Source organism: Neoarius graeffei, chromosome 24 (genome assembly GCF_027579695.1).
Source record: "Neoarius graeffei isolate fNeoGra1 chromosome 24, fNeoGra1.pri, whole genome shotgun sequence".
NCBI lineage: Eukaryota > Metazoa > Chordata > Actinopteri > Siluriformes > Ariidae > Neoarius > Neoarius graeffei.
Genome location: NC_083592.1, coordinates 17,208,597 through 17,223,337, shown reverse-complemented (window position 1 = coordinate 17,223,337; position 14,741 = coordinate 17,208,597). Strand labels below are relative to the sequence as shown.

Below are 14,741 nucleotides of genomic sequence, written 5' to 3'. Positions count from 1 at the left end.
ACCATGAACAAGCTTCTGGCAGAATTCTGGTTGGATATTTCACGACTCTTCATGATGGAGTTCAATTAAATTTATTTCTTGGCATGGACTCTACTTATAAGCGCGGTTCATATATTTTCAATAGGGTTGAAGTCAGGGCTTGTTTTAATCTTAATGTTAGCCTGCATTATCCTCCACAACCAGCTCTGATGCGTGTTTGGGTTCATTGTCTGTTGTAAGTCCCAAGCCATGTACAACTTTCTGATGATTTATGCTGAAGAATTCTGAGGTAGTCCTCCTCCTTCATTAATCCAACAATTTGTGCAATGAACCAGTTCCAGCAAAACAGCCCCAGAGCATGATGATCCTACCACCACCACCAGCTGGTACAGTGTCCCTCTGTACATGGTGGTCATTGCGGCCAAACAACTCAATCTTTGTCTCATCTGACCATACAGCTTTCCTCCAGAAGGCTTTTTTTTCTTTATCCGTGTGGTTGAAGCTTGAAGGTGTCAATTTTGGAGCAGGGGGTTATTTCTTGGATAGCAGCCTCTTAGTCCATGGCGATCTGAACTGTAGACAGTGATCCATCAGCTGCCAGTTCATGGCAGGGCTGTGCCATGGAGGTTCCTGGGTTGTTCCTGACCTTCCAAACCAACTTCCTTTCAGCTGAGGGTGACAGTTTGGGTTTTCTTGAAGCAAACTGGCTTGACAAAGTGACTACACCTCACAATAACTTGGACACAATTGTTTGAACTGATCTTGGGGTCTGCGGTTGTTTTGAAATGGCTCCAAGAGACATTCCGGAGTTGTGTATATCTGCAATCCTCTTTCTCAGATCTGCACTGAGCTCCTTGGACTTTTGCATTTTACTGTGTGTTGGTCAATTCAATGAGTGCTATAAACAAACCCTTTATGAAGGCACAGAGAAGCTACCAGCTGTAGTTAATCATGATCACTAACAGGAAGTTAAGAGACCTCAGCCTTGGCAAGATAAGAGACATTTTGGAAGTTTCAGCACCTCTGAATTAATAATCTAAGGCTACGTTCACACTGCAGGCTGAAGTGACTCAAATCCGATCTTTACGCCCATATGTGACCTGTATCCGATCTTTTATTGACAATATGAACGACACAGATCCGATTTTTTCAAATCCGACCCAGGCCGTTTGGATATGTGGTGCTAATTCCGATTCCTATCCGCTCTTTTCATATGCGACTTCAGTCTGAACCGCCAGGTCGCATTCATCCGACTTACACGTCATCAACAAGCCACAAACGTCACTATTCTGCGCTGAAGTAGGCGGCGGGTCTCTCAAAAAAAGTTACAACAACATGGCGCATAATCACGGGCGCAGATAGAGGGGGGGATTCGTCCCACCCAGATTTAAATTCACCTCGCTCGGTCCCCCCCCACTTATAGGGAGGAAAAAACGTCTATGCTGTCTTTCTTTGCATAAGGCAAACCTCACGGAAAAATCAAAAGACTAATTACCATTCGGTTTATTGAGGTGCACGGCAGTGTATACATAGTTGCAACAAATCACATAAAACAAAAGAAAGACTGATATTCGGTTGGTTGAGCTGCGCAGACTGCACAGGTTGCGAGCTCGAGCTTGGTTGCTATGGTTACTAACAACAAGTTTGACAGGCATATCGGGGTTGGGGTTGGTTTGCTGGCAGCTTTGTCCCCACCCAGTTCAAAAAAACGTATCTGCGCCCCTGCGCATGACATCAATGCGAGGGACGCTTCGGGCTGTGAAGGTTCTGAATCTTCTCAATGGAAGGATGCAGAGGTTAGGGAGCTGATTTCCATTTGGGGGGATGCAGCTATTCAACCTAGATTGGATGGGTCATACCGCAACCGGGCGGTTTTACTTCCGTAAACACTGGCCATGCTCACTGCGTGTGACGTCGTCGTATCCTGCAATGCGCATGCGGAACACTTTTAGGTCGCTTTTCGTTCATACTGAGGATCACATACAAGTCGCATATATTTGTTAATGTGAATGACCTCACAAAAAAATCGGATTTCACAAAAAAATCGGAATTGAGCATTAAGCCTTGCAGTGTGAACGTAGCATAAGTGAGCGTATGTAAATGTTTGACCATTTATGTATAATTGTGACCCTGTGTTGATTTCCGAAAACCCAAAGAAAATTAAAACTTGTGCACCAAATTCTAGTTTTGTTTTTTTTAAGATTTATTCTGCCACAGAAAAAGAACAGTTCAAAGAAATTACTGAAAGTCCAAATATTGCCATGATGTTCATATCCAAGATAACATTCATGGCACTGTATGCAAACTTCTGACCACAACTGTCACATTGTCTTCCCTTGCCAAAAGCTGTGCAATCATGATGTATGATTGCATGAGAGCTGTTGCAATCAGGTACACTAACTACAGAAACCCCAGCACCATTTACAACATCTACCACTAACAGTCAATACTGGCCAATGTCTCAGCTTTAAATGAAACTGAAAATACAGCAAACAATGCTATGAATACTGCTCATATTCAGAGGGGGAATGCCATCAGTGGCTTCAAACAAACCATTTCCAAACTAAAAGTGCTTTCACTGTGTTGTGCATTTTGACAGCAAATCAGCAATCTCCATAATATGAACGGAGTGCAATAAGCACCGAGTGATCTAGTGGATTTATCTGAGAGCCATAGAGGGAGAGGTCAGCTCATCTGTGTGCCATTTCACCCTGCCCATTTTCTCCTGAGCATCTCATTTCTTTTGCTTGAGTGTTTCAGGTGGCTTTTGGGTTAATAGTTGGTTCACACCAACATCAGCAACTAAAAGAATACACAAGTGGTCCACCATTAGACATTTTTTTCCATACCTGAGCCTTTTCTTTAAAGGGCACCAACTCTTCCACCTCTTCTTTAAGTATTTGGCACTTCTCCTCAGAGATGCAGCGTTGCTGCTGTGCTGTTTCAACCTGACCTTGTAACTCCTGTAGCTCCTTTGCATGGTTCTGTAAGGCACTAGCAAGTGCTTCCTCTCCAGAGGCCTTAGCTTCATGAACTTTAACTTGAGTCTCTTCAACATTCTTCTCCTGCACAACACATGGCAAGTCTTTAGTGGGAAAAAAAAACCCACTGTTCATATACACACAAAGACAGTGAATGTAACACAGCTGAAGGTAAACGAAACATAACAGTGTGTGTTATGGTGGTGCGACACTGTTACCAAACTGAAGCAGATTATTTTCCTATAAACAATGTTCTAAAGTTTTGTATCGCTAACTTGGGGCACATTAGAATACTTTTTATTAAAAGAACATCATGCAAATCATTTTTTATCCATTTATAGTTATATTTAAGGATCTAGAATGTCCATGAAACAAGTTAGTTCATGTCATCACTTTCATTATAGCAGCTATAAACAAACAGTCATTCCCTCACTTTCCACTGAACTTAAAGGAACAGTCCAACGTACTTCCATAATGAAATATGCTCATCTGAATTGAGACGAGCTGCTCCGTACCTCTCCGAGCTTTGCGCGACCTCCCAGTCAGTCAGACGCACTGTCACTCCTGTTAGCAATGTAGCTAGGCTCAGTATGGCCAATGGTATTTTTTGGGGCTGTAGTTAGATGCGACCAAACTCTTCCACGTTTTTCCTGTTTACATAGGTTTATATGACCAGTGACATGAAACAAGTTCAGTTACACAAATTGAAACGTAGCGATTGTCTATGCTATGGAAAGTCCGCACTATAATGACAGGCGTACTAACACCTTCTGCGCGCTTCGGCAGCGCATTGATATCTGAGCTCCGTATCAATGCGCTGCCGAAGCGCGCAGAAGGTGTTAGTACGCCTGTCATTATAGTGCGGACTTTCCATAGCATAGACAATCGCTACGTTTCAATTTGTGTAACTGAACTTGTTTCATGTCACTGGTCATATAAACCTATGTAAACGGGAAAAACGTGGAAGAGTTTGGTCGCATCTAACTACAGCCCCAAAAAATACCACTGGCCATACTGAGCCTAGCTACATTGCTAACAGGAGTGACAGCGCGTCTGACTGACTGGGAGGTCGCGCAAAGCTCGGAGAGGTACGGAGCAGCTCGTCTCAATTCAGATAAGAGCATATTTCATTATGGAAGTACGGTGGACTGTTCCTTTAAGACAAAAGTGCAACGTGGTACTGAGAAACCACAAAAGCACCAGCTCTCTGCCCTAAAGACTTTCCCATAGCAGAAAACTTAATGTTGCAGCTTTACTGCTGACTACAAAGTGCCGACTCCTTCCATAAATGATGGGTAATCGTCTAACAGAAACCTTAATTAAATTACAACAATTTCACCCCTATTAAGTTTAGATTATAGCACAAGCTGCTACTATAGAAACAATAACAAGAGAACAAGCACATTACTATAAACCTTGTGATTTACCTTGCAGCCAGAACTACATTCAGAGCTGCTGTCATGGAAAATTCAGGAACCTTCTGACTAATGAGTATCAAGAATTCAACAGTGCAGTGTTATAACTTTGCTTAAACTATATTACACTTCAGGAAAACTCAGACAGTGTGTATTCTGCTCATACCAGCTGTTTGATGAGCTCCTGTAGTTTGGAAACTTCTTCCTGGTGTCTCTCGTTGGTGTCCTTCAGCTCCTGCTTCGCTCGAGCCTGCTCCTGACTCCTGCTCTCCTCAGACCGAGCAACCAACTCCTTCTGCTCTGAAAGCTGATTGTGAAGCTCTTCGAGTCTCCTGTGAATGAAATTACAAATATTTGTCAATTTGCTGAAGAGATGAAATTAATTTCAAAAGAGCCAACTATTCCCCAATAGAAATGTGATTGACAGCACTTAGCAGACGACTTACAGGTGTGGAGTGAATTCTCAAAAAAAAAAAAAAAACCCCATTGCCTCACACTAGTTCAAATGGGTTTTGGTCAAGGACCGAGGTATTCAAACTGAGGCATGGGCGATATGAAAAATAAGAAATCTATAAATGACCGTTTCAGACCTGTCAACTTTTACGCATTTTGCACAGGAGCTTCACATTTTAGCAAAAATACACCAAAAGAGCAGCCTCTCTCCCCCTCATAAAGATGACTGACCGCTGCACAGATGTTTTGAACTCTGCCGGAAAGGTGTGCTGATGTGGCGCACCTGTGCTTTATGTGGGATTGAATTCTTGCCAATTAGAACTGAATAACTGAAATTGCTTTGCTCTTCTGCACTGCAGTCACATCATCTACTCTTCAGAATATTTGTGCACGTGCGCATTATGTTCTACAGTAGCCCTTCTGCGAGGGAGTGCAGAAAATGCAGTTATGGTTTCATTAAACACATCCTAAAAGATGTTGAAGGGGGTGCGAGTTCTCAAAAAACTGGGACATGGGGAGAAACGTGTGAATACCTCTGCTTGACTGTCAACCATAAGGCTAAAGCCCTGTTAGAACAGGAGTTCAGACTGCAACCTGAAACAACCCATATCCGATTTGTTGTGAAATCCGATTTTTTTGTTAGGCCGTTCACATTACCAATTATATGAGACTCGTATGCGATCTCCAATATGAACGGAAAACGACCCAAAAGTGTCCCGCATGCGCAAATTGACACGTAATAAGCACATCGTGTGCTGTGTGTGAGTGAGAGTGTCTTTGTGTGAGAGGTTGTGTGTGTGTGTGTGTGTGTGTGTGTGTGTGTGTGTGTGTGTGTGTGTGTGTGTGTGTGTGTGTGAGAGAGAGAGTCTCTGTGTGAGAGAGAGGGTGGGTGTGTGTGTGTGTGTGTGTGAGAGAGAGAGAGAGTCTCTGTGTGAGAGAGAGGGTGTGTGTGTGTGTGTGTGTGTGTGTGTGTGTGAGAGAGTGAGTGAGAGAGAGAGAGAGAGAGAGAGAGAGAGAGTGTGAGTGAGTGGGGCCGTGGCAGCAACCTCCGTTGAAAGATTGATTGAAGTGCGCATGCTCTCTACATAAACACTGTCTAGTGCAGACATCCCAAGTCTCCCGGAAGTTCCGGGAGTCTCCCGCATATTGATAGCGGCTCCCTGATGCCCGCAAATTGGAGGATATCTCCCGGAATCTAGAGCAAGTGAGCAAGCACGTGCACGCGAAACATTAATGTCTGCATCGCGCATATGACGGAGTGTGCGAGGGAGCGCGAGACAAACTGTGTGCGCGCCTGTTCATGTAGCGCATGTCGTCATTGTTGTTGTTTTCCACCAAAGAGGCGGGATTAGACAACGCAGAATAGTGACGTTTGTCTCTTGTTGATGACGTGTAGGTCGCATGAATGCGACCTGTCCGGTCAGATTGCAGTCGCATGTGAAAATAACGGATATGAATCGGAATTCGGACCACATATCCAAGCGGCCTGGGTCGCATGTGAAAAAAATCGGATCTGTGTTGTTCAGATTGTCAATAACAAATCGGATACAGGTCGCATATGGGCAAAAAAAAAAAAAAAAATCGGATATGGGTCGTTTCAGGGTGCAGTCCGAACGTAGTCTATTGTACAGCAAAGCCAAGTCGATTTTAGTACTCAGTCAAGTTTTTAGTGTTTGTCTGAAATGAGTCTAAACCATGGCAAGAACAAAGCATTCTGGGAGATCTTCTCACTGATTTTCTAATTCATTCTTTCTTTCTTTCATAATTAAGGAATCTTGATCTGACGAAAGAAAGTATGTGAACCTTTGCTTTCAGCAGCAATAACTGCAACTAAACATTTCCGTAACTGTTGTTCGTTTTAGCCTGTTCCTCTATACAGAACAGCTTTAGCTCCGGGATGTTGGTGGGTTTCCTCACATGAACTGCTCGCACAACATTTCTACTGGATTAAAGTCAGGACTTTGGACTTAGCCATTCCAAAACGTTCATTTTATTCCTCTTTAACCAGTCTTTGCTCGAACGACTTGTGTGCAGATCCTTGTCTTGCTGCATGATCCACTTTCTCTTGAGATTCAGTTCACAGACAGACATCCTGATATTTTCCTTTACAATTTCGCTGGAATGATTCAGAATTGATCGTTCCAATCGATAATGGCAAGTCATCCTGGGCCAGATGCAGCAAAATAGGTACAAACAATGATGCTACCACCACCATGTTTCACAGATGGGTGAAGGTTCTTATGCTGGAATGCAGCATTTTCCTCTCTCTAAACAAGTTTCTCATTTAAACCAAAAAGTTCTATTTTGGTCTCATTCCTCCACAAACATTTTTCCCAATCAGCTTCTGGCTTGTCCAGGTCATCTTTAGCAAACTGTAATTGGGTAACAATGTTCTTTCTGGAGAGCAGTAGCGTTCCCCTTGCAACCCTGCCATGCACACCATTGCTGTTCAGTGTTCTCCTGATGGTGGACTCATGAACTCAAATGTGAGAGGCCTTTAGTTGCGGTGAAGTTACCCCGAGTTCCTTTGTGACCTTACGGACTATTACACGCCTTGGTCTTGAAGTACTTTGTTGCTTGACCACTCCTGGGGAGGGCAAGTGTATTCTTGAATTTCTTGGATCTGTCTGACTGTCCAAACTCTTTTGGCTGGTAACCTTTTCCAGCCCGATGAGCATCAACTACACTTTCTCTGAGGTCCTCAGAAATCTCCATTTGTTCATGCAGTGATGCACTTCCACACGCATGCACTGTGAAGATCAGACTTTGACAGAGCCCTGTTCTTCAAACAACATGGGGCAAACACTCACACCTTGACTGTCACCCCATTGATTGGAAACACCCGACTCTAATTTCACCTTCAAATTAACTGCCAATCCTGGACGCTCACATACTTTTGCCACTCACAGATATGCAATATTTGATCATTTGAGTCAATAAATAAATGACCAAGGAGTTTTGTCTCATTTGTTGAACTGGGTTCTCTTTATCTACTTGTAGGACTTGTGTGAAAATCTGATATTTTTGGCTACATTTACGCAGAAATATAGAAAATTCTAAAGGGTTCCCAAACTTTCAAACACCACCGTACATGTTCATCTCGTTCCATCCACAAGCACACATGTTCATCTCGTTCCATCCACAAGCACACATGTTCAAGTGTGAATGGATATTACAGCTCACCTCTCTTTCTGAGTGAGATCTTCATTCATCTTGGTCAGCTGAGTAGAGCTGTCTCCAGATGACTTTATCAGCTCACTGATGTTGCCTTCAAGCTTAGCTTTATCTTTGGTTAGCTGCTCAAGCTTCTCTTCGCCCGACTTCAACTTGGCTTCCAAACCTGAGGAGAAAGAGGGGAGAAAAAAGTGCCAGTTTGTTGGAAATTATGTACGGGGGGGGGGAAATAACCGATCAAGATTAACACGATCATCACTGATCTTACCAGAGAGCTGAATCTTGAGCGTTTCCGTTTCGCTCGAAAGAGATGTGCATTGTTCCTCCTTTTTAGAGAGCATCTCCTGTAACTCTGGAAGAAGGAAAAAAAATAAAAAGAAAAAAGGCAGCAAATTCATTTATAATTTGAAAGGGTGAGCAATAAACACAAATCTTGGCGTTATCTACATTTCATTACCTGCAATTTGTATTTAAACAATGTTTAATACAAAGGGCTGAAATAACACTTTTGCCTAAATAACAATGATAAATCTAACACACAAAGACATTCTGATGGCAAGCTCGTGTTCATTTTGGCTCCTGACATTCTATAATGACTTTCATTACATAATTCAAGTTTTCAATGCAATTTAGTATAAAAAGAAATAAAAGAGAATAAGAGAAAGATTTCTTAAGTCCAAAAACACATCCACATCAAAATGCTAAAACTGAATGGGGAGAAGGGAAAAGAAAAAACCAAACCCAACCCAGAGCACACACTTACTCTGAACAGCTTGTGAAGATGCTGACTGTTCGTCGAAGGATGCTGTAACTTTTTGCTTCTACAAAACAAAAAGATCTTCATGCCACAGTGACAAGATACAGAAACCCGTACAATTCATATAAAATGTACACAGCTCATCTCATTATCTCTAGCCGCTTTATCCTTCTACAAGGTCGCAGGCAAGCTGGAGCCTATCCCAGCTGACTACGGGCAAAAGGCGGGGTACACCCTGGACAAGTCGCCAGGTCATCACAGGGCTAACACATAGACACACACAACCATTCACACTCACACCTACGGTCAATTTAGAGTCACCAGTTAACCTAACCTGCATGTCTTTGGACTGTGGGGGAAACCGGAGCACCCGGAGGAAACCCACGCGGACACGGGGAGAACATGCAAACTCCACACAGAAAGGCCCTCGCCGGCCCCGGGGCTCGAACCCAGGACCTTCTTGCTGTGAGGCGACAGCGCTAACCACTACACCACCGTGCCGCCCCTGTACACAGCTCACGTAAAATAAAGTAAATAAATAAATCACATTACGTGACCTTCCATTACTCGCCAACTACCCTGCCACATCAAGTGCATTCATACAAAGTAAGGGAAAATTCACACACAACTGATCGCGTAACACAACGCACCGATTCAGATAATAATCCTTCATTCATTTTTACGCTTCTTAATCTGCCAAAAAAAGTTTTTGTATCAATAAGATCGTGCATCATAGTCAGTTTCATAACAAGCACCATGTGCTCTAGTTACAGTATCAAGGTGAGTCGCATCACCATAAAAGTACATCAAGTTTAAGCACAACTACATAAACAATGAAAAATTTTGTTTTGTGAAACTCAATATGGAGTACGTTTTCCTTTACGCCATCCAGGCAATTACAAATGAAATACTAAGAGTCTGGGCATAAAATGTGCCCAGCTACTGATTTGTCCACCACTAACTGATACACCTCGTACAATTAGACCAGAGTGTCACTCTTATACAACATTAGATCGAAAATATTTGCAGATGCTACATTCTCTTCAGTATATGAAAACATCCAAACCACTCGCCACCGCTAATACAACCCCATTTCCAGAAAAGTTGGGATATTTTCCAAAATGCAATTAAAAAAAAAGTCTCGTCTCGTCTTCTTCCGCTTTATCCGGGACCGGGTCGCGGAGGCAGCAGTCTAAGCAGGGAAGCCCAAACTTCCCTTTCCCCAGACGCCTCGGCCAGCTCCTCGGGAAGAACACCGAGGCGTTCCCAGGCCAGCCGAGAGACATAGTCCCTCCAGCGTGTCCTGGGTCTTCCCCGGGGCCTCCTCCCGGGGGGACATGCCTGGAACACCTCCCCAGGGAGGCATACAGGAGGCATCCGAAAAAGATGCCTGAGCCACCTCAGCTGATTCCTCTCGATGTGGAGGAGCAGCGGCTCTACTCCGAGCTCCTCCCGAGTGACTGTGCTTCTCACCCTACCTCTAAGGGAGTGCCCAGCCACCCTGCGAAGGAAACTCATTTCGGCCGCTTGTATCCGCGATCTTGTTCTTTCGGTCATTACCCAAAGCTCATGACCATAGGTCATGAAAGTATGAATAAAAAAAAATGAATAAAAAAAAAAAAAAGTGATTTGTTAATTTGTGTGAGCCTTTATTTTAACTGACAAAAGTTGCAGGCATCAAATTCTAACTCTGTTTATATTTACAAAACATAATTACGTTGGTCAATAAAACTATTGAAAATCCTTTCTTTGTACTTTGTCAGTTAAATAAAGGTTCATGTGAATTTAAAAAAAATGTAAATTTTTAATTGCATTTTGGGGAAAAAATAAAATAAAATCCCAACTTTTCTGTTAATGGATTGTAAATTAATCTCCTACCAAGTCAGAAAGCTCTTGCTCCAACGAGCTCTTCGTTTGCTGCAGTGAGGCCAAGTTCTGTTGCAGCCCATCCAGCTCCTTCTGCTTGCTGTCCAACACAACAGTCATCTCAGTAACCTAGGATGAAATGTGAACTGGAAGTGTATAGAAAACCTCCAAATAATTAAATGTAGATCTATTTGACATTGCTACAACAAACCACTGGTCATTAAATAATTCATTAATAATAGCTGTTAGAAAGTAACCTACCTTTCTCTCTTGCACAAGGGCATTGCCCTCTGCTTCCTGAACTCGAACTAACAGACTCTGGACCGCCTCATCACCTTGGTTCTGGTGAGACTGAAGGGTCTGAATTAGAGTGTTCTGGTCCTGGACCTCCTGAGTTTTCTCCTCCAACTGGTCTCCCAATTTAGAGTTACCCTCCTCTAGCTCTTTTACCCTGATCTCAGCATTGTGTAGCTTGCCCAAAGCTTCCTCCAATTCAACCAGGTGCTGATCCTCTGCACTCTCCAGGTTAGTGCGGAGAGATTCCACAAGACGCTCCTTCTCCTCAGTCACGGCATGCAGCCGTTTCCGGAGCTCATCAACATCTTGTGTCCACCTCTTAGCCTCAGCAGTGTACTTGGCTAGACTTTCCTCTCGCTGTAGTTTGTGCTCCAACTTTAGCCCTTCCAAGGTTTCTCGCAAATTAACAAGCTCGGCTGCCTCTGATTCTCCAGTTCCCTCACCTGAGGAGGCCTTAAGCGCCTCCATAGCTTGCTGATGAGAAGTGATGGCTGAAGCTAGCTTGGCGCGCCACAGCTCATTGACCTCTGCGTTCTCCTTTTCTGCCTCGGCCAATCGGGTACGAAGCTGCTCGTTATCTTTTGATAAAAGTGCCGAAGAGGCCTGGAGTTGAGCCAAAGCCTCACAATGTGCTTTTGTTTCAGTTTCCAGCTTTGTACGCAAGATAGCTAGTGCTGTCTCATGGCTAGCAGCTTGAGAGGAGAGTTGGGTACGAAGCAAACTGAGCTCTTCCTGGAGGACTGGAGCTGTCGGGTCCCCAGTAGAAGTTGCTTGTCCAGGACCAGCCTCCAAGTGCTGCCGAAGGGCAGCCACTTCTTTGTCCCTCAAAGCAAGGTCCCTTTCCAGTTCAAGGATGCGAGACTTCTCAGAGACCGTAGCAACCTAAAGACAGGGACAACCGGTAGTCCCACAGAAAAACAACATTTTCCAAGTGTGCAAAAGGGGTGTGTGTGTGTGTGTGTGTGTGTGAGAGAGTGAGAGAGAGAGATTATGCTATGATCTCTTGTAAACCAAAAATGAGTTAATTAGCAAAACAGGATTCAAGGACACTAACAGGGAACAAGAAGTACATGGTCTGGGGATTATTTCAGTGCAGCCATGGTGTTCTAAACAGATCAAATAGGTGAGGATAGATTGCCTACACCATATCTTGTTCATAGGGTACTGAGTGAATGCAAGGGTAGTTTTGTTTTTTTTTGGGGGGGGGTAGGGGTGGAAGTAGCAAAGCTAGGAAAGCATTTCATAAAACACCCTAAAAAGAGGAAAAATGCAGAGGACTGAGTGTAACTCAGCATCATGCGTCTTTGCTTTAAGTTTCCTCTGGCACTAAGCTCAGAAAACAAAAAGACCTTAAGACAACTTGCTTGGGCTTATAGTAACTAGCAAATACAAAATTTACTGATTGATCAATTCTGAAAACAAACTTCGTAATTTGGCTACAATAAAATTCATATGGGGGGGGGGGGGGGGGGGGGGGGGAATCAGCAAAACAGCATCCCCACCAAAAAATAAATAAATTATATATATCTCCATCCAATATAATTTACCCAGTCGTTCACGTGTAAATCTTGATTAGCCTGATAAGAGTCCGTGTTGCTACTTTCCAAAAACCTACTGTGTATAATTTTACAATGTAATAATCCAGTCAGACCTCGGTCAAACATACAACCATTTGCCTTTATGCTAACAGCTTATTGAATTTTTAAAAATACTTTAAATTTTGTGACTTCAGAACAGATGCTTGTCCTGGCATCAAGAAATTGGCAGGGGATTTTATTTACAACAAAATTTAAATCCATTTTTAAAAGCTACTCTGTTTATCTTTTGCCTTACACCATGATTTGTTAGCCTCAGACACATTAAGTTCAAGGTCACGTTTAAGTGAATGTCAATATAAATATTACACAAGCAAAGCTAAATACGATTTAATCCAGATCAATTTCTTATTAAATTTTATACATGCTGGTTTGTCTTTCTTTTTAAAAACACACATTAGTATATTTAACATTGTGCTTACTATATCTAGGCAATATACAACCCTGGCAAAAAAACATGGAATCACTACTCTTGGAGGATATTCATTCAGCTGTTTTACTTTGTAGCAAAAAAAAAAAAATTATGGATATGATAAAATTATTTTATTTAACAGCTGAACATTCTGGCTTTGTAAAATATACCTCAAAAAAATTAAATGAAATTGGTGTAATTAATGGCACTTTAAGTGCAAGTAGAGGAAAAAAATATGGAAAAAAAATCACTCAATGATGAGAAAAAAAAAAAACACTTTATGGAATTATGAATGAATGAATAAATAAATAAATAAATAAATAAATAAATCTCAATTAGTACTTTGTTGCACCTCCTCTGGCTTTTATGACCGCTTGAATTCTTTGAGGCGTGGACTTCACTAATGAAAAACAATATTCTTTATCAGTCAGTTTCCAACTTTCTCGTATAGCAGTTGGCAGATCAGCTTTGCAGGATGGAGCCTTGTCATGGACGATTTTTTTCAATTTCCACCATAAATTTTCAATTGGATTGAGATCCGGACTGTTTGCTGGCCATGTCACAGAGTTGATCTGCCTTTCCTGAAGAAAGTTTGAATGCTCTTTGGTCTGTGGCAAGATGCATCATCCTGAAAAATGACTTCATCACCACCAAAAGTACTTTCGATTGATGGAATGAGAAGTGTCCAAAATTTCAATGTACACCTGTGCATTTATTCTCTAGAATAAATGCACAGGTGTATATTGAAATTTTGGTGGTAAATGACTGCCACCTCCCCAGGTCCTTTACCTGACATGCAACCCCAGATCATCAATGACTGGAAATTTGCTTTTTTTTTTTTTTTTTCAGGCAGTCATTTTTATGTTTCATTGGAACGGCACCAAACAAAAAGTTCCATCATCTTGTTGGCCAATGCAGATTCGTGATTCATCACTGAATATCACCTTCATCCAAATCATCCACAGTCCATGACTGCTTCTCTTCAGCCCACTGGAACCTTGTTTTCTTCTGTTTAGGTGTTAATGATGGTTTATGTTTGGCTTTTCTGTAGGTCAATCCCATTTCGTTCAGCCGATTTCTTACAGTTGGGTCACAATCATTGACTCCTGTTTCTGCCCATTTGTTTTTCATTACCTCGCTCAGAACAGAGTCCACCAGGGGGCAAGGTATTATTTTCAATCAGGTTTCTTTGTTAACGGTATTATGGGAAAACAGCTGGACCAATCTTCATGAAAATTTCAGGATAGATGGGCACTGGTCTCAAATAGAACCTCCAACATTCTGGGGGTCATCCAGTCAAGGTCAAGGTTTTTGTGGCTACTGCCTCATACACTCCTATGGAAGAGTGCAACAATCACGCACTGTGCATCACCAGAACAGCACTGCGCATGTGCATACACGTGTTCCAATTAAAATGGCCAGTGAGTGTATACAATTCAGTTCATCATTCGAAATAAATGGACTAAAGAAATCGTTTTCAGACATGTTTATGCTTATTACAGAGGTAAAAGTCCATTCCACTGAGCTCTAGCCCTGGGCCATTTCTGGGAAATAAGTGTTTTGGTCATGGCGACAGCGTGTGTATATCAGCCTCGGTTCGGAGGTTTCAGTTTCGAACTACTACCTCCTAGTAATTAATTATTACACACACACACACACTGCATGGACATGGTATCCACATGTACCCACAGGATACCTCTTTTTTTCACAATATCTTCCTTCATATTCATCCTAAGTGCTACCGGGCAAGGTTTGTTTTGCCTGGCAACACCTGTTTCTTTTGTTGTGCATTTTCTATTTTCAAGGCATATT

At 42.4% G+C, this 14,741-nt stretch overlaps 1 protein-coding gene across 3 annotated transcripts in view; it reads right to left on the bottom strand.

Annotated features, from left to right (window-relative positions):
* The window catches only part of clip1a (CAP-GLY domain containing linker protein 1a), a 77,585-nt gene that overhangs the window by 30,558 nt on the left and 32,286 nt on the right, over nt 1-14,741 (bottom strand). For all 3 annotated transcript variants that reach the window (XM_060906826.1, XM_060906827.1, XM_060906828.1), the window contains 7 exons: nt 10,887-11,804; nt 10,638-10,754; nt 8,766-8,823; nt 8,271-8,354; nt 8,012-8,168; nt 4,542-4,707; nt 2,829-3,044 (listed from right to left, as the gene is read on the bottom strand). In XM_060906826.1, coding sequence (XP_060762809.1) covers nt 2,829-3,044; nt 4,542-4,707; nt 8,012-8,168; nt 8,271-8,354; nt 8,766-8,823; nt 10,638-10,754; nt 10,887-11,804 — 1,716 coding nt within the window. The remainder of the gene's footprint in view (nt 1-2,828; nt 3,045-4,541; nt 4,708-8,011; nt 8,169-8,270; nt 8,355-8,765; nt 8,824-10,637; nt 10,755-10,886; nt 11,805-14,741) is intronic.